At 49.3% G+C, this 25,862-nt stretch overlaps 1 protein-coding gene across 1 annotated transcript in view; it reads left to right on the top strand.

Annotated features, from left to right (window-relative positions):
- Positions 1–25,862, top strand: part of LOC311229310 (actin-related protein 3) — a 100,599-nt gene that overhangs the window by 33,098 nt on the left and 41,639 nt on the right. The window contains exon 3 of the mRNA XM_084315385.1: positions 19,447–19,571. Coding sequence (XP_084171511.1) covers positions 19,447–19,571 — 125 coding nt within the window. The remainder of the gene's footprint in view (positions 1–19,446; positions 19,572–25,862) is intronic.

Raw genomic sequence — 25,862 nt, 5'->3', positions numbered from 1 at the left:
TACATTTCTCAGTAGCGTGATGGTAGCGTCGCTCCTTTTGAACCAAGTAGCGTTCTTTGTAGTGTAGCTATTTTTAGACCCAAGTAGTTATGTAGCGTGAACAAACGCTATACGCTACTGCCCGGAGAAACTGGACTGCTAAATAAAGATTAAAGATCTAGCGTTGATGCTATGACACTTCCTCCTCATCGTTGATTGCCTGTAGTAGCTGCATCTAACGTTAGTAGCTAACGTTAAAACTAACCTAAAGTTAGTTGTTCACCAACAATCTCAACATTTGTTTTATCATTAGCTCAAAAACACAGAACCGGACGACACAAGTTGTCCGCTCATAGGTTCTGCTAGGATAATAACAACAATACTTCCGGTCGGTGGGTTTCAAAATAAAAGAGCAAAGTCTAAAACACCGGAAAAGACGTTTATTTTGTACAGCGTTTTCCTCCACGAGTACTCAAGTACATCATGTGATCAATCGATCTGTTTTTTTTTGCCCATCCCTAGTTTATCCTGTGCTGAAAAGTCTCCATTCCAATAGAGATAGTATATATTTGTGTTTATTTGATTATTGTTGAGCTATATTTTAATCGAGAGTAACTGGTAGTGTAGCTTACTACATTTTCCAAGTAGCTTGCCCATCACATAATCCGCGAGCCACAGTAAACAAACGCGAGCCACAATTAGGGTGACCAGGTGTCCCGCTTTTGGTTGTATACTGCACAGCCATTTTACCTAATGTCCCACGTCCCTCTTTTCGAAGCAAAAAATAAAAACATGGGTCTAAAAGCCCCTTCCTACAGTAAACGTAGCAACCCGCCTCTTGTCCACACACATTGCTCTGCTCGTTTTATCATTGCTCTCACGGAGATAAAACTGGGAACGAGGTTACTCTGCTTCTGACGCTACCTCATATCTGATTGGTTAGGTAGTAATTTAGGATATTTAAAATGTCTTCCAATGTTAAATAAAGGGTTATTGCACTTTGAAACGGTTTCCTTGCATTATTATGCTATTATCATTATATTAGTAAAAAAAAAAAAGTTGATTGAAAACTTTTGGGAAATACATTTCTCAAAAAAATTATTTCTCTCAAAACCGCAATAATATCACTTATCGCAATAATTTCTGGGACAATTAATCGCCCAGCAAAATGTGTTATCGTGACAGGCCTAAGTATATTCAATATATACCTGCTACATACTCCCCCCCCCCCCTGAATTCCGCTAAAATCCCGAACCTACAGGACACACTAACTGGGACCTCCAACACTACGTCAGAACCGGCACGGGTTTACCTGAAGATACACATCTTCAAAATCAACTAGAAGTTACCTGTCACACAGGTTCAGAGAAAACAAAAAGATGATCGGTCCTATGTTTCTCCTAGAATCACTCGGTGCCTTGTACACCAAACCACCCGGCCTACTCGAATCCCATACCTCATCTGTGAGCACATGTGGTAAATACGCCACTTACAGTGTCACAGTGCAAGATAAAATAAAAATCAATAAAACAAAAAAAACTGAAAGAGATAGCACAGAAAGCCTAGGACAGAGTTAGAAGAGACTGGGAACTCCTACCAACCGAACGGCCTCTGAACCATCGTCTCTATCAAACGGTTGACTCTTCTAACCACCCTGCCAGCCCGTGTCCTGACTACACCCTCTGTGCCCCTCAGTGTAGGTGCACGGCAGTCTCGGTCCCGTTCTACAATAGCCGGAATGACTACCGGAATAACGGTCGGGGCCCTTGGCACTGTGTCTGATGTGTCAACTGTAGACACTGGTCTGGAGGACTGGGCACTACTTGCATCAACCACCGACACTGTCTCTATATCAGACTGATCTTCGTCCACATCAGCTACGTCACAGGAGCCATGACTGCTAGCCTCTTCAGCCCCACTCAACACCCATGCCTCCGTCCTATCCTCCGAACCCCTCTCTCCCTCCAGAGAGTTGACGAGACCCATCTGAGACCCGTCCTCTGATCCTCTCTCTTCCTCCAGAGAGTTGATGAGGCCCATCTGAGACCCATCCTCTGATCCTCCAAGACTGTCTTCAGTCTCCGACGCGTTCCCATCAGCAGTCTCTATGGGTAGGAAGCTGATATCCAGAATCAGGTTGCGATGCACCACTCTCGTCTTCCCCTTGTCATCTTCCAACTTGTAGACATGAGTCTGTGGGTTGCTGTCCATGACAGTATAGACTGTTGGTTCCCACTTGTCCGCAAGTTTCTTCTTCCCCCTCTCACCTTTGTTTGCGAGGAGCACCCTGTCTCCCACGTTCAAGCAGATCCCCTTGACTTTACGGTTGTAACCTCTGGCTTGCTTGTCTTGCTCCTTGACAGCATGTGTCCGAGCAACGTCTGCTGCTTCATGGAGGTGGGACATAAGCGTTGTCGCGTAACTGCTGTAGTCAACAACCACTGGGTCATGCAGAACCTGTCTGAACATCACATCAACAGGAACCTCGGAACCCGCCCAAACATTAGGTGGAAAGGTGCATACCCAGTTGTCTCATGCACCGTCGCATTGTATGCAAATGTCAGAGTCTGTATTTGCTGAGGCCACCTGGCCTTCTCCCTCAGCGGCAGCGAACGGATCATGCCTCCCAGGGTTCTGTTAAACCTCTCGGTCCCTCCGTTCCCCATGGGATGGTAGGCGGTAGTGTGTGACTTGGAGACTCCCGACAGTCTAAGCAGTTCCGCAATGAGCTCGCTCTCGAAGTTGGCTCCTTGATCCGTATGTATGCGCTTCGCAAATCCATACACACAGAACACATGATCCCACAACTTCCTCGCAACTTGCTTCGCTTGTTGATTCGAGCAGGGAAAGGCATGTGCCAACTTCGTGAAATGATCCGTCAGGACAAGGACATCTACTGAACGCTGATTGTTATCCTCTGCACTCCAGAAGTCCAAACACACTAGTTCCATGGGAGCGGAGGTCCTTATACTCTCAAGTGGAGCCCTGGCAGACGGATCTGGAGTCTTGGCCAAAATGCACCTCTGGCAGCACTTCACATAGTCCTTAACTTGGCGCTCCATCCTCGGCCAAAAGAAGCGTTGTCTTGTCAGGTAGATCGTCCTTGCCTGCCCTTGATGTCCGGCTAGGTCATGTACGCCCCGCAAGGCCTTGTCCACTAGACTCCGGGGTAAGACGAACTGAAGCCTCCTCTGCTTGCTCAACGGATCTTTGGTGACTCTATAGAGCACTCCGTCAGTGACCTTCAGTCTCTCCCATTGTCTGATCAGCACCAGAGCACTCGCGCCCAGACCGTCTCTCTCTCGCCTCGATGGCCTCCTCTGTCGAGTCAGAAAAGACGTGACCTTTGAGATGTCAGGGTCACTCTCTTGGCTCCTCTGAAGCTCCGCCAGGGAAAAGGCAGGCAGCGAATCCTGTCCAGGCGGAGCAAGATGTTGAACGGTCTGGACCAACTCTGTTGCCCTGGACTCTGCAGCTGCATCCCAATGGTCATGAGAATCAAGGACCGCCTTCACAGTGCTGTTACACAGGGGCGGCGAACACTGGGACTGCATCACAGCAATGCTCTCTGACCTCTCCGCCCGTTGACACTGGACCCTCAAACGGAAGGCATCTTGAACTCCGTTCACTCCAACCTCACCCGCTTCGGCGAGCAGATTGCCGTAGGACTCAGTGACCAGCCGGCGCCCAACCGTCTTGGCAAACGGATCCCGACTGAGAGCATCAGCCACCACATTCTTGACTCCTGCGATGTGCTTCAGGCTGAACGTATAAGGAGCGAGCTTTGCGACCCACCGTTGTTCACAAGCGTCGAGCTTAGGCTTTGTCATTATATAGGTGAGTGGGTTGTTGTCCGTCCATACAGTGAAGGAGTTGCCCTTCAGCCAATGGCTGAACTTGTCACACACACTCCACTTCAGTGCCAAAAACTCGAGCCGATGGGCTGGGTAATTCTTCTGAGAACTGCTCAGGGTCTTGCTTGCGAAAGCTATGGGGCGCGCTTTACTTTCACCAGCTGGTACTTGTGACAACACCGCCCCGAGCCCGTCCAATGAAGCATCGGTTGACAGAATCAAGGGACGTGAGAAATCAGGATGCGCCAGAACCACACAGTCCAGCAGATTCTCTCTTAGACTGACGAAGGCGACGTCACACTCTGAAGTCCAGTCATCGGGTCCCAGTCTCCTGAATGTTCCTGCCTTCACCTTCACCTTCGTCCTTCCTTTCCTCTTCTGTCCCCCAGTCAGGGCGAACAGCGGTTTGGCGATGGAAGAGCAATTAGGGATAAAGTGCTGATAGAAGAAGACCATTCCCAGATAGGACTTGATCCTCCGTACTGAGGGCGTGCACCCGTCTTCTTCCATCAGATCTGTCCTAGACATGCTGGATATGACCTCCACCTTCGCAGGATCCACAGCCACTCCGCTACCATCTATGATATGGCCCAGAAACTTGACAGACGGCCTCATCAGATGACACTTTTTCGGACTCAGCTTGAGGTTGTGGTCTCGCAGTCGCTGGAAGACGACCTCCAGTCTTTGTAACGCCTCCTCTTCCGTTGATCCGAAGACCAGCAGGTCGTCCAGATAGCATAACAGGCTGCTGAAGTTCATGTCCCCGAATATACTCAGCATCATGCGCATAAATGAGGCAGGACTATTGCACAGTCCCTGCGGCATTCTATTATACTCATGCAGGCCTATCGGTGTAGTGAACGCCGTGTATCTCTTATCCTCTTCAGCCATGGGAACGTTGTAGAAGCCGGACGTCAAGTCCATCGTGCTGAAGAAGGTGTTCCCCCCCAAGGCGGCCAGACAGTCCGACTGATGTGGAACAGGATGGGCGTCTTTGAGTGTTCTTGCATTCAACCATCGGAAATCGGTGCAGATCCTCAGATTACCGCCCTTTTTCCATACCATCACCAGCGGTGAAGCATAATCACTCACTGATTTTCGGATTATCCCTTGCTGCTCCATGTCTGTCAAGACCTGTCGTAGTTTCTGGTAGTGAGCAGGGGGTACTCTCCGGTAAGGAAGGCGGAATGGACGATCATCGGTCAGTCGAATGCGGTGGACGAAGCCCTTTGCCTCACCACAGTCCATCTCATGCTTGGAGAAGATGTCGGTGTAAGACTTGAGCAGCTGGACCAACTTCTCCTTTCCTGCGTTGCTGGTATGACAGGGTTGGATATCGAGTTTGTCAAGACCAACATCACGTAGCCTTTGCTCGAAGTCAGAGGGACTGGTTGCCGTATGGTGCTCAGTCGGAGGAGCCCTGTCGATCCGACTACAGCCTTGGAGTAGCTCCAAATCCTCCACAGCTAAGCAGGGAGACACATCTGCCAGCTTACAGTTCCTCTTCAGCGTAACAGGTCTATCAGACAGGTTGGTGACCTTCATGGGGACCCACCCATCACCCCAAAGAGGTGTCACGACCCGACCAACCATGATATTACGTGGCATGGACCTTGATGAAGTCGGCTCCACTATCACGGTGCTTCCCGGCGACATGACAGTATTCTTGGGTAGTTTACCCCAGACGAGGTGTTCTTGCATCGCCAGAAGAGTGATCGACTGCTTGAGCTTGACCGTGCCGATCTTATCCGGTACCTTTTCACCCCTCCAACGGGACGTATTCGCCATGAGGTCCAAGAACTGTTCACACCCTGGGGATGAGGATGGACTGCAGACGGAGATGAGCCGCCAGTAATCGTCACTGTCCTTCAACTTGTGCATGAGGAACTTGATCACATTCGTGCCAATGATGAGATCATCCCTCTGGCCCGGCACCACAAGAACTGGTACGATGCAGCTCACCCCATATACTTTCAGTTCAACTTCGTACACACACTTCGGTTTAGTGAGTTTTCCTCCACACCCCACTAAAACCACGTCCTCAGTCATCGGTCTTTGTTCTTGCAATACTTTTCCTTTCAACATCCTTTCCTCTGCATCTTCACTGAAAGTACAGGCCATGGAGCCTGAGTCGAGCATCCCTTGCATCTGAAACATATTATTCACGTTGACTGGAGCATAGAACAGCTCATCATACGGCTCAACTCTTTGCGTGTTCTGTGCTATGATCTTCACACCAGCCGGTGCTGCACTGCACTCTTTCACATAACACTGTTCATGTTCACTTTCAGCACTGAGGGTCTGACTGTCCTCACCCACACGTTCCCTCCTCCAATGCGGGTTAGTCAGTTTAAAGACTGCTGCTCTCTGGGTGAGCGCGCGCCCTGGTCCCTCTGTCCGGGAGGGGAACTGCGACAGTCTCTGCGAATATGGCCCGGTTTAAAGCAACCCAAACACAGGTGCTCCCGCATGCAGTGTGCCACAGTGGAGTGCTCCACCGATCTGCATATCTTGCAGTTAAACTGTTGTCGTCCATACATTGGCTGGTTGTTCTGAGCCATCGGCTGGTAGCTCTGAGAGATCGGCTGATTGTTCTGAGCCATCGGTCGGTTGTTCTGAGCCAGTACTTGGCTGTTCTGCGCCATCGCTTGACTGTTCTGAGAGAGTGTCCGGTCAAGCAGGCCAATCAAAGTCATCAGACAGTTCCCATCTATCTGAGGAGCAGACGTGACACTCGCTCCCACCTGGACAGGGGGCGACTCTGGAAGGTTAGGCGTAGACACCTCCTCGAACACAGGTGTCTGGACATGAACTGTTAAAGGTCTCCCCAGACCTGCACGGTTTGTTCTGGCGTCCCGCTGTCCTCTCATGCTGATCTGATGACGGTCAACATGCTCCTGTATTTCACCAGCTGTCCACTTCTCTGGCGCTTTGAACCGCAAGATTGCAGCAAGGGAAGGATCAGGGCAATACTTTACGAACATCATGGTCACCTCTCGACGGGGGTCATCAATATGTCGCCCATGCCTGCTCAGGCCCTCCTCTGCTGCATCAACAGCCTTGTTAAGTTGGATCCAATACTCGACAGGGTCCTCCCCTGACACAGGCACAGTGTTATAGAAATCCGCAAGAGGCATACTTGAGCATGACACGCCACCGAAATGTTGTTTCAGTATGTCAGTCACAACCCTCGGGTTCTCTTGAGGCTTTAGTAACGGGTTGCTACGGAGCGTTACTTTCACAACGTCTCTGGCTCTGCCCATCAGTCTGGACAACATATCTTGATGCTGCTCGTCCACTCCTATACCTCTCTTCCTCAGGTAGGTGTCCATGAGCTCCTCCCACTCATGCACTGAGAGCTTGTCAGACCCATCTCCTCTGTACACTGGAGGCTCCCTCACATCCGACTGCATGACCAGCTTTACACCAGTCAGGTTGAGTGTGGAGTCGATGCGTGGTTGGCTCCCACCCGGGTATTGAACCCGCTCTTGACTGCCTTCATTCGCCCGGCTCTCTCCCCTCATCTGAGCCGATATTGACTGTCCCACCTGCTGGGCGATGTGTGATATCAGGTCACTCAATGCTGGGTCGTTCCTGTCAGGGATGGCCGCAGGTGAAAAGGTAGGCCTGTGGGCAAAGGGTGTGTGGCTCGGTAGATGGGTTGAGGTGAAGACTGGGGAACCTTCATTGCCCGGGGCACTAACCTGCTGGGTCTGACTGGGCGCTCGTGACCTCCCCTCACCTGGGCTCGGCCCTGGGGAATTAAATAGCTGTAACCCTCTCCCATAAGAATTAAGCAGCGATGAACCCCTCCCCAAACCCACACCCGGTGAGTTAAATCGAGCCAACAGCTGTGCCCCCCTCCCGGACGCAAAATCACTAGGGCCATGAACCACCCTCTCCCCAATGGCTCCCCCCTCTACAACAGACCCGCTCTCTGCGACGGCCTCCACCTCTACATTATCGTGATCCATTTTTTTTTTTTTTCTAAAATAAAGAAGGAGAAAAAAAATTAAATATATTCTGCAGATCACAATATGTTTACCTTGGCCATTACCAATACTATGCCAAAAGAGTGGAGAAATATTTGATTACAATATTTTTCTTGGCTATTCCACCACAAAAGAGGAGAAGAAAAATATTTAATTAGGTCACTATATTTCTCTATCGGCTATTCCTATACCAGGAAAAAGAAGAAAAATATATATATGTTGGTCACAATATTTTTCTATTGGCTATTCCTATACCAGGAAAAAGAAGAAAAATGTATATATGTTGGTCACAATATTTTTATATTGGCTATTCCTATACCAGGAAAAAGAAGAAAAATATTTATATATGTTGGTCACAATATTTTTCTATTGGCTATTCCTATACCAGGAAAAAGAAGAAAAATATATATATGTTGGTCACAATATTTTTCTATTGGCTATTCCTATACCAGGAAAAAGAAGAAAAATATATATATGTTGGTCACAATATTTTTCTATTGGCTATTCCTATACCAGGAAAAAGAAGAAAAATATATATATGTTGGTCACAATATTTCTCTATTGGCTATCTACTGGCCATCCAGTACATGATATAGATATGATGAACACTTTCCCACCTGATGAAACGAAGTCCACACAAATGTACAAATCGAATATTTTATATAGCAAAGGGTATATACAACGTTCACTTGATGACATTTATGATTTGAAATGCACTTGTATGGCAAATGAGTATTCGTAGGTAAATCAACATTGAATGTCCAATCTCTGGTTACGCAGGGAGTAAGTATACAACCCGGTTCTTTAGGGAACTATAGCGATGGTACTTAAATGATTATAGCTGGATACACTAAGGGGGGGGGGGTCCCGCTGGTTGTAAGACAGTAGGAGGGGGGGTTAGAAGAGCCGCTGGCGGTATCCCATCTGGCCGACGATTTCTTGGGAGAATTCAGAGTCCTGAACACGATGCCCACAGAACCTCGGTCCGCAGATGAATACAGCTGGACCCTCTGGTGGACGGTAGCTGCCGGTCCACAACGGAGAGACGTGAGGCGACCTCACTGGTGTAGAGCGCCGTCTCACCTGGACTCCTCTCCGGGGGGTAGTTCCAACACTCAGCAGTGTTGGCCGTTATCCATGGAATAATCAAAGCACCCAAAGCATGTAGATAATCCAAGCCGTGGAAGGCTCGCCGTCGTCCGGGTAAAGTAATCCAATGTACAGGTCCACTCGTCCTGGCCCGGAGCTCCTCGGATGCAAGCACCACAAGTGGTCTGCCCAGCCTGGTTAAGACTCCAGATAACGTCAGGAACGATGGGGGTGCTGCTCACTTTATAACTCTAACCGAACGATGCACCATACATAATAGACTATTATTAGCTTAATAGAAATACGTCCAACTCGACGGTATAGTGCCAAACTATGACAATTCAACTATTAATCCACACGATGTCTCAATGCCTATTCTGAGGCCAAGTAGGCCTTACTGCACCACACGTGCGTCGTGGGTGAGGCTTCGCGTCTGTTACTAGGTTGGAGGGTAAAGAACTAATGGACTAAAAAGACTAAAGAAAGTTCTACTTTACTTGCGCCATATATATATGCGCTGTGAACAAATAGTACCATTCGTATTTCGCCAGACGTATTCCTACGCGGAACCGGGCTTGCCACGACATGTTGGTCGGCACGATTGAACTTGAACCTAGGGGTATGGCTGCTGGCGCCAGGTTCTCGTCCAATGGTAGAATGAAACTATTATGGGCTGTTTAGTAGACTAAAGGGATATTCAGTGCATATTGTACAAGGAATATACAGGGGATATCAAACGATATACAAATACTATTAAATATATATCCATAAATAAATATATATATTCGGTTTAATCTGATCCTTCACAACAGCCGCCCCCTAATTAGTCCCACCTAATTAGCTAAGCAGAGACAGATTAACCGCACTGTCTACCACTCAAGGTCCGCTGTAAGGGTCAGTCAACTCACAAAGTCATGGGGTCATGGTCATCATCGATAGTATCTGGGAGTCGGGGCAGTTCTATTAGCCTCGCCACGGGTCGTGTGTAAGTTCGCACTTGGACGAGTACTTCAGCTGCTCGGACCTTGCCATCGGCACCGGTGATCACTTTGCTTACGCGGCCAGCCGGCCACATAGCTCTGGGTAGTGACTGGTCGATAATCATGACGACTGTTCCTTCTGTCAAATTGTCTCTCTCTTTTACCCACTTCTGGCGGGTCTGTAGAGACGGTAGGTAGTGGAGTAGGAAGCTGCTCCAAAACTTGTCAGCTAGTACTTGACTGTACCTCCACATTCTTCGGCCGTTCGCTTCTTCAGGCCTGTACATTGTCTGGGGTAGCGCGGGGTCCAGCCGCCCCATTAAGAGTGTGTTGGGGGTGACTGGGTCGACATCTGCTACATCACTGGAGACGTAACCGAGGGGTTTTGAGTTCAATACTCCCTCGATCTCCGTGAGGACTCTCTCTGCTCCTGCGTGGTGTACATCCTCGTCGTATTTCTTTATGATCAGCTCTGTGACCTTGTGTCGGCTGTTCAAGACTATCGGGTACTTAATGTCATCCGGTAGATCGGGGGCTCTCCGCAGGCGACCACCCACTCTGATGAGATTATGGGCGTCACTCTCGGGTGCCAGGTGGAGCAGTCTGCTGTCTGATGGGACGGGCTTTCCTCCCTGTAGACAGTCTAGCTCATCGGGGAACGAGTCTCTCTGGGCTCGTTGTAGTAGAAGAAGTTCTGCTTCTTCGTAGTCAGCTGCTGAAATGTCAGTGGTGGACTGAATCTCTGGGTGGTGCCACAGGAATGTCTTTTGCTGCGCACTCTCTAGGGTATTGCAGTCATCTATGTTGGGGTCTGTGGAGGCGACTGTGCTCAGTCCACAGAACATAGGTTTCTTGTTCTCAGCCTCCTCGTTACTTGCTTCCCGTGGGGTGGGCGTAGGCCACTCTTCTTCCGGGAGCTTGAGGAATTCTGGTCCGTCACTGTAGATGTTGCGACGGGTGAGGTCATCCAGAGACATTCCCCGGGTGATGACGTCAGCTGGGTTGTGTTTGGTGTCCACATACCGCCAGCTCGCTGCTTCTGTTAACTCTTGAATCTCGGTGACTCTGACTCCCACGAAGACTTTGTATCTGCATGAATCAGACTTGATCCATGTGAGTACTGTCGTGGAATCTGACCACAAGATTGTTCTGTGCACCGGAATGGTGAGTTCACGTTGGATTAACGTGGCTAGATGCGCTCCTGCTAGGGCTGCGCAGAGCTCTAGACGCGGGATAGATTGTTGCTTTCGTGGGGCTATTCTTGAGCGAGCCAGGATGAAAGCAGTGTGTATCTTTCCTCCCTTCTCTTGGGCACGCAAGTAGGCCACCGATCCATAGGCTACTTCGGGGGCGTCGCTGAAGACGTGTAGATCAATCTTGCATGTCTCTGGCCTCACTGTGGATGGGAAGTAGCTGCGGCGTATATTGACGCCTGGGAGTGAGCGGAGTTCCGTCTCCCACTCTCTCCATGTTGAGGCAAGGTGTGCGGGTATGGGGTCATCCCAGCCCTGGTCCTTGTCCCATAGTGCTCGTACAATCATCTTTGCCCTGGTGGTGTAAGGTAGAATACATCCCAACGGGTCATATTGTCTGGCGAGTGTTCTGTACACACTCCGTCTGGTGGTCGGTGTCGCCGTCGACCTTCCCTGCTCTGGAGTCAGGGGTTTGTGTCTATAGTGGAGCGAGTCTGTTTTGAAGCGCCAGACTAGTCCTAGTGTCATTTCTTGGGCTTCTCCTGGGATGGTCGCCATCCAGGTCTCGCTGCTGGCAGCCTTGTCCGCGGGGGAGAGGCTGCGCAATACGTGCGGGTCACTGCTGGCCCACTGCCTGAGATCAAAGCCGCCTTTGATCAGGGAGGCGCGCAGCTTGATTAGGAGAGCCTCGGCTTCTTCTTGAGTCGAAACGCTTTGTAAACAGTTGTTCACGTAGAAACTGTTCTTCACACTGTGTCGGACCTCTTCATCTGCTGCTGGGTCCTCTGCGACGTGTTTCTGTAGTGCAAATGTAGCACAGCATGGGCTGCATGTGGTTCCGAAGGGGAGTACTTCCCACTGGTAGATGGCTGGGTTCTCATCTCCGATCCTCTCTCTCCATAGGAACCTCAGCAGGGGCTTGTCCTCCTCCACTAGTCTCACCTGCAGGAACATCCCTTTGATATCCCCGCTGATAGCCACCTTGTCCTGGCGGAAGCGCAGTAGCACGCCTAGTAGGGAGGGGCCGAGTGTGGGGCCGGGTAAGAGCTCTTTATTCAGATTTTGGGATCCGATATGGTAGCTGCAGTTAAACACAATGCGATCCTTGCCGTTGTGGTGGACCTTGTGATGCGGCACGTACCATGATTCGGTCGTCTGATCGGCCTCTTTAATGTCAATCTTTGTCACGTGTCCCGCTGTGATTAGCTTCTCAATCTCAGCGCGGTACACACCCTCTTGAGCGGGGTCTTTGGCTAGGCGCCGCTCCGTGTTCAATAGATAGCGCTCCGTGGCGTCTTTCTTTGCGTGAAAGGTGGGCATTCCCTCTCGCCTCAGGAGTGGAGTTGCGTATCTCATCACTCCGCCGACTGTGACTCTCTTTGTCCCTTGCTCGAGTAGGTTGATGGCGTAAATGTCTTCTTTAGAACGAATATCTTTCTTTTCGTTCTTAAAAGGCATTGTCTCTAGTGTCCATAGCCTCTCGACATGCTGCAGGAGAGTGGTGTCTTCTTCTGTCGTTCTGGAGTGGAGGCAGCTAGTGGCTGCTGTTCGGTTGAGAGATTTAGCGAGGGGGCCTTGTAGTGTCCACCCTAGGCGGGTCTCGACTGCTGCAGGACAGCCTCGGGGTCCTGTATGGACCCGGTCAATCGGGACTATGAGTTCTGCATGGTCGGAGCCTATCAGCAGGGTCGGGGTAGCGCCGTCTATGAGCGGGATAGGTAGTTGACGCAGGTGCACATATTTATCCATCAACTTGGCGATAGGGTAGGTGTACTGCGATAGTCCTATTTCTTGGCTGGTGAAAGCATTTGTAATCCTATACCGTCGCTCTGGCTGCCCGTTTGCTGCGATAGTGAAGGAGACATTCTCGCCCTTTATAGTCTTTAAATCTCTTCTTATTGTCCGAATCGTCATTTGGTTCTCGCTCCCCCGCAGTCCCAGCTGGGCCGCAGCGGACGCGAGCAGAAGGGTCTTCTCTGACCCGTCATCAAGGACAGCGTAAGTGTCCATGACTTTATCTTGGTAGCTCAATGTCACACGGACTACCTTTAAGAGCACTTGGGCGCCGCTGCTGCTGGCGGGGTCAATGTACATGACACTTGCCTTGGTGCCGCTCGATGGTGCAGGTGAAGGCCGTCTTCTGTTACTGTCGTGTAGTATATCTAGATGGGCTCCGTCGCACCGACTGCACCTTTTCTTTAGGCGGCATTCGGCTGCCATGTGACTGCGCGCACATCGGTAACAGCGCCTGTTGGACTTTATCCATTGACTCACTTCTTCTGCATTCATCTTTGTGAACAGGTCACATTGTGACAGCCAGTGTTCTTTCTCACAGTAGGGGCACACCATCTTCCACTTCTCTTTTCTCGAGGGGGTACTGTGGCTCTTACTGCTCGGTACTGACTCTGATTGGTGCATGACAGTCACCGATCTTCTTCCATCATTTATTCTCCTGGGTCCCTCTCTGGAGCTTGGCGTGCTCCGCCCTAACGTATCCAGTCGTAAGCTGCTGACTTCTCTCGCCAGGAAGTCGGCTAGATCAAGGAGGGATGGTTCGGGGCCGTTAGGATCCCGGTAGTCCCTCTGCCGCCTAAAACGCTCTTGTCTTGCGGGTGGCAGCTTCTCCAAAATCCTCTCGACGTTAGAGTTGGCGTATAGCTCATGCATGCCCTTTTCCCGTTGCGCTCCCAGCATCCCTACCAGGGACTGCACTTTGATTGACAGGTCGTCTAATGAGCGATTGTCTGTTGCTGGGGGTAGGCGATCAATATGCCTTATCTCTTGGATTACGTAATCCCATATACGTCCATATCTCTGGTCCAGCGCTGCTAGGGCCGCGGTGTATGGGGTCGTAGAGGTGGCATAGGCTAGCGCTATATTGTGCGCTCGCGGTACTTTCAGGTGCTTCAGTAATATTGCATACTTGTGGCGTTCATCAGCGACATCCACCATCATTGTCTCTAAGCACATCCGGAGCTCCGTGTACTGTGCTCGATTCTCATAGGTGAAGTCTGGAAACGATGGCGTGGCAATGTATGACGCCGTGGATGGCTGATACATCGGCGAGCGTTGGGGGAGAGACCTCCTAGGCGAGTCTCCTCTTGCGCCTCTCTGTGGGCTGGTACCGACAGGGTACCATGGCCCGCTGGTCCAGGTGCTATTCCTCGGGGCTGGTCGTGCGTCGTGCTCACCCGTGAATAGAGTCGGGGGTCTGTAGCGCAGCGCCGCAGGGGTATAGCCTGGGCTGTACTGGACCTCCTGGTCCGGTGGAGTACTGTGCTGTCGTCGGGCTTGGTTCTCCTCCTCTCCTTCTTCTTCCTCTATCAGGTCTTCCAGATCCTGTAGTCGTTTATTTAGCTTCTCCGCAGTGTATGCCGCTCCTTCCTTGTAGCTGGGTCTCGCTTGGACCGGTCTGGGAAGGGGGTCTGCGGGGGGTATAGGCTTGGTCTGTTGGTCAAGTTCAGGGTCGCTTGCTCGGTTAGGAGACGCTGCCCTTGACTGTTGTCTCGACGAGTTCCTTGAACCCCTGGCGGAGGGAGAGGGTGTTGCCTTGATGATCAGCTGCTCCATTAGCTGCGCTTGTAGCTTGTCGCGCTCGGCTTGTAGTCTGTCGCGCTCGCCCTGTAGTCTGTCGTGCTCGGTTTCGCGCTGGATGAGAGCGAGGTCGCGCTCTGCTTCTCTTTGGGCACCGTCAGCGGCACGCTGGGTGTCTGCTCGGTCTCTTGCCATATTCTCTTCCGTCTGAAGGCGTCTCATCTCCAGGCGTATGCGCTCTTCTTCGCTCCGTTGCTGCGCTTGGAGGCGTTCTCTTTCAATGGTAGAATGTTCGCGCTCGCTAAGCGTCTGTGCTTGGAGTCGATCGCGTTCACCCTGAAGTCGATCGCGTTCGGTAGAGGCTGTCAGGCTGACGAGGAACGCCTGTTGTAGCATCCTCTCCGCTTCGCTGGGGGAAGACGGTTGTAGAGGTGAGCCGCTCCTGGGCGAGCCGCTCGTAGGGGAGTCCTGGAGCTCTATTTCCTCGGCGCTCTCCTCCTCTTCTTCCGTGCAGAGTTCTCTCTCTGTAGGGTTGTCTTCCTCCCGGGGCTGGTCGGGGACTACTTCTTCGGTATTGGCGGGGGGTAAAGGCATGTCAGCTCCGTCCTGGTCCCCACCGTGAGCTTGGTCAGTTACATTAGAACCTACTAGGGCCTCTGTGGTCGGGGAAACCTGGTCGTTAAGGTCAGACATAATTTTACTTTCTACTTTTACCGCGTTTACCGTTTGTCGAAGGCTAGGTAGTTGACTGACAGTGTAATCCTCTAAGTACTGAGGTGGCTGTCGTCTGCGCTGCGGGCGTTCTACGTTAGGAGGACCGTTTCGTGGAGTGTTCATCATAGGCCATTTTAATATTAATAACACTATATTAATATTACACTAGTTACCATCCGGCTCGAAGGACCAATTGTAACTGAGGGGTACAATTCCCTGACTGTATTGATAAGTATGGTATTATTAAACCACTACCTCTTGTACTTTAACTTCTGGCCATCCAGTACATGATATAGATATGATGAACACTTTCCCACCTGATGAAACGAAGTCCACACAAATGTACAAATCGAATATTTTATATAGCAACGGGTATATACAACGTTCACTTGATGACATTTATGATTTGAAATGCACTTGTATGGCAAATGAGTATTCGTAGGTAAATCAACATTGAATGTCCAATCTCTGGTTACGCAGGGAGTAAGTATACAACCCGGTTCTTTAGGGAACTATAGCGATGGTACTTAAATGATTATAGCTGGATACACTAAGGGGGGGGGGGGGGTCCCGCTGGTTGTAAGACAGTAGGAGGGGGGGTTAGAAGAGCCGCTGGCGGTATCCCATCTGGCCGACGATTTCTTGGGAGAATTCAGAGTCCTGAACACGATGCCCACAGAACCTCGGTCCGCAGATGAATACAGCTGGACCCTCTGGTGGACGGTAGCTGCCGGTCCACAACGGAGAGACGTGAGGCGACCTCACTGGTGTAGAGCGCCGTCTCACCTGGACTCCTCTCCGGGGGGTAGTTCCAACACTCATCAGTGTTGGCCGTTATCCATGGAATAATCAAAGCACCCAAAGCATGTAGATAATCCAAGCCGTGGAAGGCTCGCCGTCGTCCGGGTAAAGTAATCCAATGTACAGGTCCACTCGTCCTGGCCCGGAGCTCCTCGGATGCAAGCACCACAAGTGGTCTGCCCAGCCTGGTTAAGACTCCAGATAACGTCAGGAACGATGGGGGTGCTGCTCACTTTATAACTCTAACCGAACGATGCACCATACATAATAGACTATTATTAGCTTAATAGAAATACGTCCAACTCGACGGTATAGTGCCAAACTATGACAATTCAACTATTAATCCACACGATGTCTCAATGCCTATTCTGAGGCCAAGTAGGCCTTACTGCACCACACGTGCGTCGTGGGTGAGGCTTCGCGTCTGTTACTAGGTTGGAGGGTAAAGAACTAATGGACTAAAAAGACTAAAGAAAGTTCTACTTTACTTGCGCCATATATATATGCGCTGTGAACAAATAGTACCATTCGTATTTCGCCAGACGTATTCCTACGCGGAACCGGGCTTGCCACGACATGTTGGTCGGCACGATTGAACTTGAACCTAGGGGTATGGCTGCTGGCGCCAGGTTCTCGTCCAATGGTAGAATGAAACTATTATGGGCTGTTTAGTAGACTAAAGGGATATTCAGTGCATATTGTACAAGGAATATACAGGGGATATCAAACGATATACAAATACTATTAAATATATATCCATAAATAAATATATATATTCGGTTTAATCTGATCCTTCACAACAATATTAGTATATTCAATATATACCTGCTACATACACACATCTTGCCATAGCGTTAGCAGTTTGTAAACACAACGCACGTTTTAACTATGGTAGCCCGACGCAGCCCGCAAGCTAATACTGTACAGTCAATGAAATGTCACCGTAGCTACTAGCTACTGTAGCAGAGGAGGAAATGGGAGTCTGACAGGCGGGGTGTTTAAAGACAATGATAGGCGTTTATTCAACATCCAAGAAGGCTAACATACAACTGTGTTTTACTAACTCCAACCGGGACTATTGCCGCTTTCGCGCTGCTTGTTGATGTTATGAACTCCTCCTAACGTGACCGGAGCTGAAGGTGCCACACGCTAAAATGTCCGTGGGGACCCGGCGCCAACCCATAGATTGTTCCAACTCACCGAATTACGTAATCCACCACAGTTGCACTCAATATTTAAATAATGTTAGTCTAAATAAATGTAGACAGAAACATAATAATTTCAAGCAGAAAACGAATCTTTCCATTAAGAACTGACAATCAGGGAATTTAAACATGGTTGACATTGTTTTTGTGTGTTTATATTAATTAAAGAAACAAAAGTCTAGTGCTGGCTGAGCATATTGTTTGTTTGCACTAAGTTAATACTTTGACAAATGTAGCCTATATTTTTCAGTCAGTTCGGTCTTTGTGTGCCAAACATTATTTAAGGCTGTAAACTAGAGATGTTCCGATACCATTTTTCCCTTTCCGATCCGATTCCGATACCTAAGCTTTGGGTATCGGCCGATACCGATATTTATCCGATACCAGTGCATATTTTTTTTTTTTTTTAATTATATAAATTATACTTTTTTTTTTTTTTTTTTTTTTTGATACTGTTATACTGTTTTTTTTAGTAATAACTAGAACGTATGGTATTTATTCAACAACAGGTGATTGTATAGATTTGTATTAGTATCATTAATCAATGAGTATGGGCTGCAGCACTGCAGATATACCCTACTCCAATGATCCACACGGACATTAAACGGTGTTGCACTCGCTACTCAGTGGCTCTGCAGATATACCCTATTCAGTCTGTAAGCTAGTGGCAGATAGACCGTTCATGTTGTGATTTTTGATGCAAAATAAATATTCAACATTCTCTTTTGAAACTCCGCCTCAGACTCTTATCCTTTGGCACTTGCTGTACTTTGCTTGCAGGTCTGCAGCCATTATTGCTGGATTATGTGAATAGCACCAACTTTAGACACGGTAACGTTATCAAGCTAAGCTAACTGACCTAGCTCGCCTTCCCGCATCGACATTAAGATAACGTTAGTAATAGTCAGCTAACGCTAGTCCGTAGCTACTTAACTTAAATACAATTCACCGTGGGTGCATTATTGTTGATAGACGGTCACGGACAGTGTTAGGTCCTGGAGAAAGGACAGGCGATCATCTGATTTGATGTAACGTTAAAAGCGGATGTTGTTCCAACTAGCTATCTTTCCAGCTAATGCTATCATAACACCAGCCAAACACATCCCGATTCCCGTCCGAGCTCCCCGTCACACCGCACTGTCGGGGACAATGGAATTTAAGAAAGTGTATCTGCTGTTAAAATGACACAGCATCACACTTTAAAACATGTTCATTTTATAATCCTCACTCTCCGCAGGACTCGGCAGGAGATAAATTACATCATGGGATCGGAGGCTAGAATTTACGTGTACTCGCCGATACCGATACTAGCATTTTAGGCAGTATCGGCGGCATTTCCGATACTAGTATCGGTATCGGAACAACTCTACTGTAAACACTGTAAACCTTTTATTTTATTTTTAATAAATGAGAAGCATGTTTAGATTTGAGTGTTACATTTTTTTTAATAAAAATTAACGTATATCGAACTGAAAACCGTGACCCCCAAAATCGTGATACGAACCAAACCGTCCATTTTGTGAACCGTCCCACCCCTACCGTTTATCATAAAAATTCAGTGCCCCCGAAATACAAAAAAAGCCCCCGAAAATCAATTAAGGGGGGCAAAAAAAGCCCTTGATTTTTTTTTTCTAACCCTGGCATCGCCTCTTCCTTCGACTTCCCACAGTATTATACTATTATAATATATGACTCATCATAAAAATAAAACATTTATCATAAATGATGTAGCCTATCTGCATCCGCTTGGCACTCGGCGCTCCATCAAGACGTCACCATCACTTTCGTACCAACCGTGCCCTTATTGGATTATTTATGTTGATGAAATTGATGAGTTATATACTTATATTCATTAAACAAAGTTGATTTAATAAAAAAAAATACTAATTTAATCACTTTATTCCAATTAAGGATTTAGTTTGAGGATATAAAAAAAGGTTGCATTTTTTATTTTTATAAATTTTTTGATAATTATTGGCCACTGCCATCGGTAAATATGATCTTATCGGGCCGATTGCAATCAACAAGGCACATATCGGCCGATACCGATACGCGGCCGATATATCGGTGCACCCCTAGAATGAGCTTCTCTTCTCTCTTGGCAGGTATTGCCATCAAAGAGTCGGCCAAGGTGGGGGACCAGGCACAGAGGAGGATGATGAAGGGTGTAGACGACTTGGACTTCTTCATTGGAGACGAGGCAATAGACAAGCCCAATTACGCCACCAAGGTATGTTTCACACATGCTGCTGGCCATGCAGTCTCTGTCTTCCAGGCTTAAGAAAAACGATTATATCCCAGGGATAAATTCACAAATAACAACCACTCATTTCTGTTTCATCTCATTTACAAGTATGATTTTGATGCAATGTACAGTAGACCCTAATTCGTCTATGTCTCAGACATCTGAACTACCTGGTCTATTTAATAGGTAGCCAAATGGCAAATGGTGCATTTATATAGCACTTTTATCCAAAGCACATTATAAGTTTTTGTTCCTCATGTAACTGGTCTAAGGTCACCCCTCTGTGTCGTCGTCGTGTAGTGGAAGTGAAGACTCAGTTGTGGCAATTCAGTGTGTTTTATTTCACCTGGAGAAGACATTCCACAGGTACATATCAACACTTGGCCAGCAGATGGCGTCAATAACTTGCCTAGGCTCCTTCCTTACTCAGCCAGACTGCTCATTTTGAATGATACATTGAAATATCCATTAAAATAAAACAACACAATGAAATAATACAAAATAACCAATAAGATATCTCCAATTACCTGGAGAAGACATTCCACAGGTACATATCAACACTTGGCCAGCAGATGGCGTCAATAACTTGCCTAGGCTACAAGGGGGGAGAAATATGTCACGCAGTCAGAACGAGGCCTACACGCATTGTTCAGCCATTACCACAAACTCAGTCAGCATGTGTCATACAATAGTTCGCCACCACAGCTAAACCACATTACAAAAAGTGCAGAATTGTTCGCATTAACACAGTTACCAATATATACAACTCCGGTTCATTGCCCGGTAAATTATTTACAATAGTACGTTCTTTTAAACCATTAATAAGTTCTGGGGACATGGGACAGCTCTTACCTCCTTCCTTACTCAGCCAGACTGAACGGAAGGAGGCGGGCGACAAAGTAAGTACGTCACTTCGGCAGGAAGTGACGACGGCTTCAAAATAAAAGACTATGAGAGTAAAAGATAATAATAAACAAATTAAAGTAATAACGTTAGGGAGGGATCTTTGTGGAATACAACATTAGTATATTTTATATACCCGCTACATACTCCCCCCCCTGAATTCCGCTAAAATCCCGAACCTACAGGACACACTAACAGGGACCTCCAACACTACGTCAGAACCGGCACGGGTTTACCTGAAGATACACATCTTCAAAATCAACTATAAGTTACCTGTCAGACAGGTTCAGAGAAAACAAAAGGGTGTACAGTCCTATGTTTCTCCTAGAATCACTCGGTGTCTTGTACACCAAACCACCCGGCCTACTCGAATCCCATACCTCATCTGTGAGCACATGTGGTAAATACGCCACTTACAGTGTCACAGTGCAAGATAAAATAAAAATCAATAAAACAAAAAAACTGAAAGAGACAGCACAGAAAGCCTAGGACAGAGTTAGAAGAGACTGGGAACTCCTACCAACCGAACGGCCTCTGAACCATTGTCTCAATCAAACGGTTGACTCTTCTAACCACCCTGCCAGCCCGTGTCCTGACTACACCCTCTGTGCCCCTCAGTGTAGGTGCACGGCAGTCTCGGTCCCGCTCTACAATAGCCGGAATGACTACCGGAATAACGGTCGGGGCCCTTGGCACTGTGTCTGATGTGTCAACTGTAGACACTGGTCTGGAGGACTGGGCACTACTTGCAGCAACCACTGACACTGTCTCTATATCAGACTGATCTTTGTCCACATCAGCTACGTCACAGGAGCCATGACTGGTAGCCTCTCCAGCCCCACTCAACACCCATGCCTCCGTCCTATCCTCTGAACCCCTCTCTCCCTCCAGAGAGTCGATGAGAGCCATCTGAGACCCGTCCTCTGATCCTCTCTCTTCCTCCAGAGAGTCGATGAGGCCCATCTGAGACCCATCCTCTGATCCTCCAAGACTGTCTTCAGTCTCCGGCGCGTTCCCATCAGCAGTCTCTATGGGTAGGAAGCTGATATCCAGAATCAGGTTGCGATGCACCACTCTCGTCTTCCCCTTTTCATCTTCCAACTTGTAGACATGAGTCTGTGGGTTGCTGTCCATGACAGTATAGACTGTTGGTTCCCACTTGTCCGCAAGTTTCTTCTTCCCCCTCTCACCCTTGTTTGCGAGGAGCACCCTGTCTCCCACGTTCAAGCAGATCCCCTTGACTTTACGGTTGTAACCTCTGGCTTGCTTGTCTTGCTCCTTGACAGCATGTCTCCGAGCAACGTCTGCTGCTTCATGGAGGTGGGACATAAGCGTTGTCGCGTAACTGCTGTAGTCAACAACCACTGGGTCATGCAGAACCTGTCTGAACATTACGTCAACCGGGAGCCTCGGAATCCGCCCAAACATTAGGTGGAAAGGTGCATACCCAGTAGTCTCATGCACCGTCGCATTGTATGCAAATGTCAGAGTCTGTATTTGCTGAGGCCACCTGGCCTTCTCCCTTAGCGGCAGCGAACGGATCATGCCTCCCAGGGTTCTGTTAAACCTCTCGGTCCCTCCGTTCCCCATGGGATGGTAGGCGGTAGTGTGTGACTTGGAGACTCCCGACAGTCTAAGCAGTTCCGCAATGAGCTCGCTCTCGAAGTTGGCTCCTTGATCCGTATGTATGCGCTTCGCAAATCCATACACACAGAACACGTGATCCCACAACTTCCTCGCAACTTGCTTCGCTTGTTGATTCGAGCAGGGAAAGGCATGTGCCAACTTCGTGAAATGATCCGTCAGGACAAGGACATCTACTGAACGCTGATTGTTATCCTCTGCACTCCAGAAGTCCAAACACACCAGTTCCATGGGAGCGGAGGTCCTTATACTCTCAAGCGGAGCCCTGGCAGACGGATCTGGAGTCTTGGCCAAAATGCACCTCTGGCAGCACTTCACATAGTCCTTAACTTGGCGCTCCATCCTTGGCCAAAAGAAGCGTTGTCTTGTCAGGTAGATCGTCCTTGCCTGCCCTTGATGTCCGGCTAGGTCATGCACGCCCCGCAAGGCCTTGTCCACTAGACTCCGGGGTAAGACGAACTGAAGCCTCCTCTGCTTGCTCAACGGATCTTTGGTGATTCTATAGAGCACTCCGTCAGTGACCTTCAGTCTCTCCCATTGTCTGATCAGCACCAGAGCACTCGCGCCCAGACCGTCTCTCTCTCGCCTCGATGGCCTCCTCTGTCGAGTCAGAAAAGACGTGACCTTTGAGATGTCAGGGTCACTCTCTTGGCTCCTCTGAAGCTCTGTCAGGGAAAAGGCAGGCAGCGAATCCTGTCCCGGCGGAGCAAGATGTTGAACGGTCTGTACCAACTCTGTCGCCCTGGACTCTGCAGCTGCATCCCAATGGTCATGAGAATCAAGGACCGCCTTCACAGCGCTGTTACACAGGGGCGGCGAACACTGGGACTGCATCACCGCGATGCCCTCTGACCTCTCCGCCCGTTGACACTGGACCCTCAAACAGAAGGCATCTTGAACTCCGTTCACTCCAACCTCACCCGCTTCGGCGAGCAGATTGCCGTAGGACTCAGTGACCAGCCGGCGCCCAACCGTCTTGGCAAACGGATCCCGACTGAGAGCATCAGCCACCACATTCTTGACTCCTGCGATGTGCTTCAGGCTGAACGTGTAAGGAGCGAGCTTCGCGACCCACCGTTGTTCACAAGCGTCGAGCTTAGGCTTTGTCATTATATAGGTGAGTGGATTATTGTCCGTCCATACAGTGAAGGAGTTGCCCTTCAGCCAATGGCTGAACTTGTCACACACACTCCACTTCAGTGCCAAAAACTCGAGCCGATGGGCTGGGTAATTCTTCTGAGAACTGCTCAGGGTCTTGCTTGCGAAAGCTATGGGGCGCGCTTTACTTTCACCAGCTGGTACTTGTGACAACACCGCCCGAGCCCGTCCAATGAAGCATCGGTCGACAGAATCAAGGGACGTGAGAAATCTGGATGCGCCAGAACCACACAGTCCAGCAGACTATCTCTTAGACTGACGAAGGCGACGTCACACTCTGAAGTCCAGTCATCGGGTCCCAGTCTCCTGAATGTTCCTGCCTTCACCTTCACCTTCGTCCCTCCTTTCCTCTTCTGTCCCCCAGTCAGGGCGAACAGCGGTTTGGCGATGGAAGAGCAATTAGGGATGAAGTGCTGATAGAAGAAGACCATTCCCAGATAGGACTTTATCCTCCGTACTGAGGGCGTGCACCCGTCTTCTTCCATCAGATCTGTGCTAGACATGCTGGATATGACCTCCACCTTCGCAGGATCCACAGCCACTCCGTTACCATCTATGATATGGCCCAGAAACTTGACAGACGACCTCATCAGATGACACTTTTTCGGGCTCAACTTGAGGTTGTGGTCTCGCAGTCGCTGGAAGACGACCTCCAGTCTTTGTAACGCCTCCTCTTCCGTCGATCCGAAGACCAGTAGGTCGTCCAGATAGCATAACAGGCTGCTGAAGTTCATGTCTCCGAATATACTCAGCATCATGCGCATAAATGAGGCAGGACTATTGCACAGTCCCTGCGGCATTCTATTATACTCATGCAGGCCTATCGGTGTAGTGAACGCCGTGTATCTCTTATCCTCTTCAGCCATGGGAACGTTGTAGAAGCCGGACGTCAAGTCCATCGTGCTGAAGAAGGTGTTCCCCCCCAAGGCGGCCAGACAGTCCGACTGATGTGGAAGAGGATGGGCGTCTTTGAGTGTTCTCGCATTCAACCATCGGAAATCGGTGCAGATCCTCAGATTACCGTCCTTTTTCCATACCATCACCAGCGGTGAAGCATAATCACTCACTGATTTTCGGATTATCCCTTGCTGCTCCATGTCTGTCAAGACCTGTCGTAATTTCTGGTAGTGAGCAGGGGGTACTCTCCGGTAAGGAAGGCGGAATGGACGATCATCGGTCAGTCGAATGCGGTGGACGAAGCCCTTTGCCTCACCACAGTCCATCTCATGCTTGGAGAAGATGTCGGTGTAAGACTCGAGCAGCTGGACCAACTTCTCCTTTCCTGCGTTGCTTGTATGACAGGGTTGGATATCGAGTTTGTCAAGACCAACATCACATAGCCTCTGCTTGAAGTCAGAAGGACTGGTTGCCGTATGGTGCTCAGTCGGAGGAGCCCTGTCGATCCGACTACAGCCTTGGAGTAGCTCCAAATCCTCCACAGCTAAGCAGGGAGACACATCTGCCAGCTTACAGTTCCTCTTCAGTGTAACAGGTCTATCAGGCAGGTTGGTGACCTTCATGGGGACCCACCCATCACCCCACAGAGGTGTCACGACCCGACCAACCATGATATTACGTGGCATGGACCTTGATGAAGTCGGCTCCACTATCACGGTGCTTCCCGGCGACATGACAGTATTCTTGGGTAGTTTACCCCAGACGAGGTGTTCTTGCATCGCCAGAAGAGTGATCGACTGCTTGAGCTTGACCGTGCCGATCTTATCCGGTACCTTTTCACCCCTCCAACGGGACGTATTCGCCATGAGGTCCAAGAACTGTTCACACCCTGGGGATGAGGATGGACTGCAGACGGAGATGAGCCGCCAGTAATCGTCACTGTCCTTCAACTTGTGCATGAGGAACTTGATCACATTCGTGCCAATGATGAGATAGTCCCTCTGGCCCGGCACCACAAGAACTGGTACGATGCAGCTCACCCTATATACTTTCAGTTCAACTTCGTACACACACTTCGGTTTAGTGAGTTTTCCTCCACACCCCACTAAAACCACGTCCTCAGTCATCGGTCTTGGTTCTTGCAATACTTTTCCTTTCAACATCCTTTCCTCTGCATCTTCACTGAAAGTACAGGCCATGGAGCCTGAGTCGAGCATCCCTTGCATCTGAAACATATTATTCACGTTGACTGGAGCATAGAACAGCTCATCATACGGCTCAACTCTTTGCGTGTTCTGTGCTATGATCTTCACACCAGCCGGTGCTGCACTGCACTCTTTCACATAACACTGTTCATGTTCACTTTCAGCACTGAGGGTCTGACTCTCCACACCCACACGTTCCCTCCTCCAATGCGGGTTAGTCAGTTTAAAGACTGCTGCTCTCTGGGTGAGCGCGCGCCCTGGCCTCTCTGTCTGGGAGGGGAACTGCGACAGTCTCTGTGGATATGGCCAGGTTTAAAGCAACCCAAACACAGGTGCTCCCGCATGCAGTGTGCCACAGTGGAGTGCTCCGCCGATCTGCATATCTTGCAGTCAAACTGTTGTCGTCCATACCTTGGCTGGTTGTTCTGAGCCATCGGCTGGTAGCTCTGAGGGATCGGCAGAATGTTCT

The sequence above is a fragment of the Notolepis coatsorum genome (assembly GCF_963971535.1).
Source record: "Notolepis coatsorum genome assembly, chromosome: 5".
NCBI classification, from domain to species: Eukaryota; Metazoa; Chordata; class Actinopteri; order Aulopiformes; family Paralepididae; genus Notolepis; species Notolepis coatsorum.
This window is presented reverse-complemented; position numbering and strand designations above follow the sequence as displayed.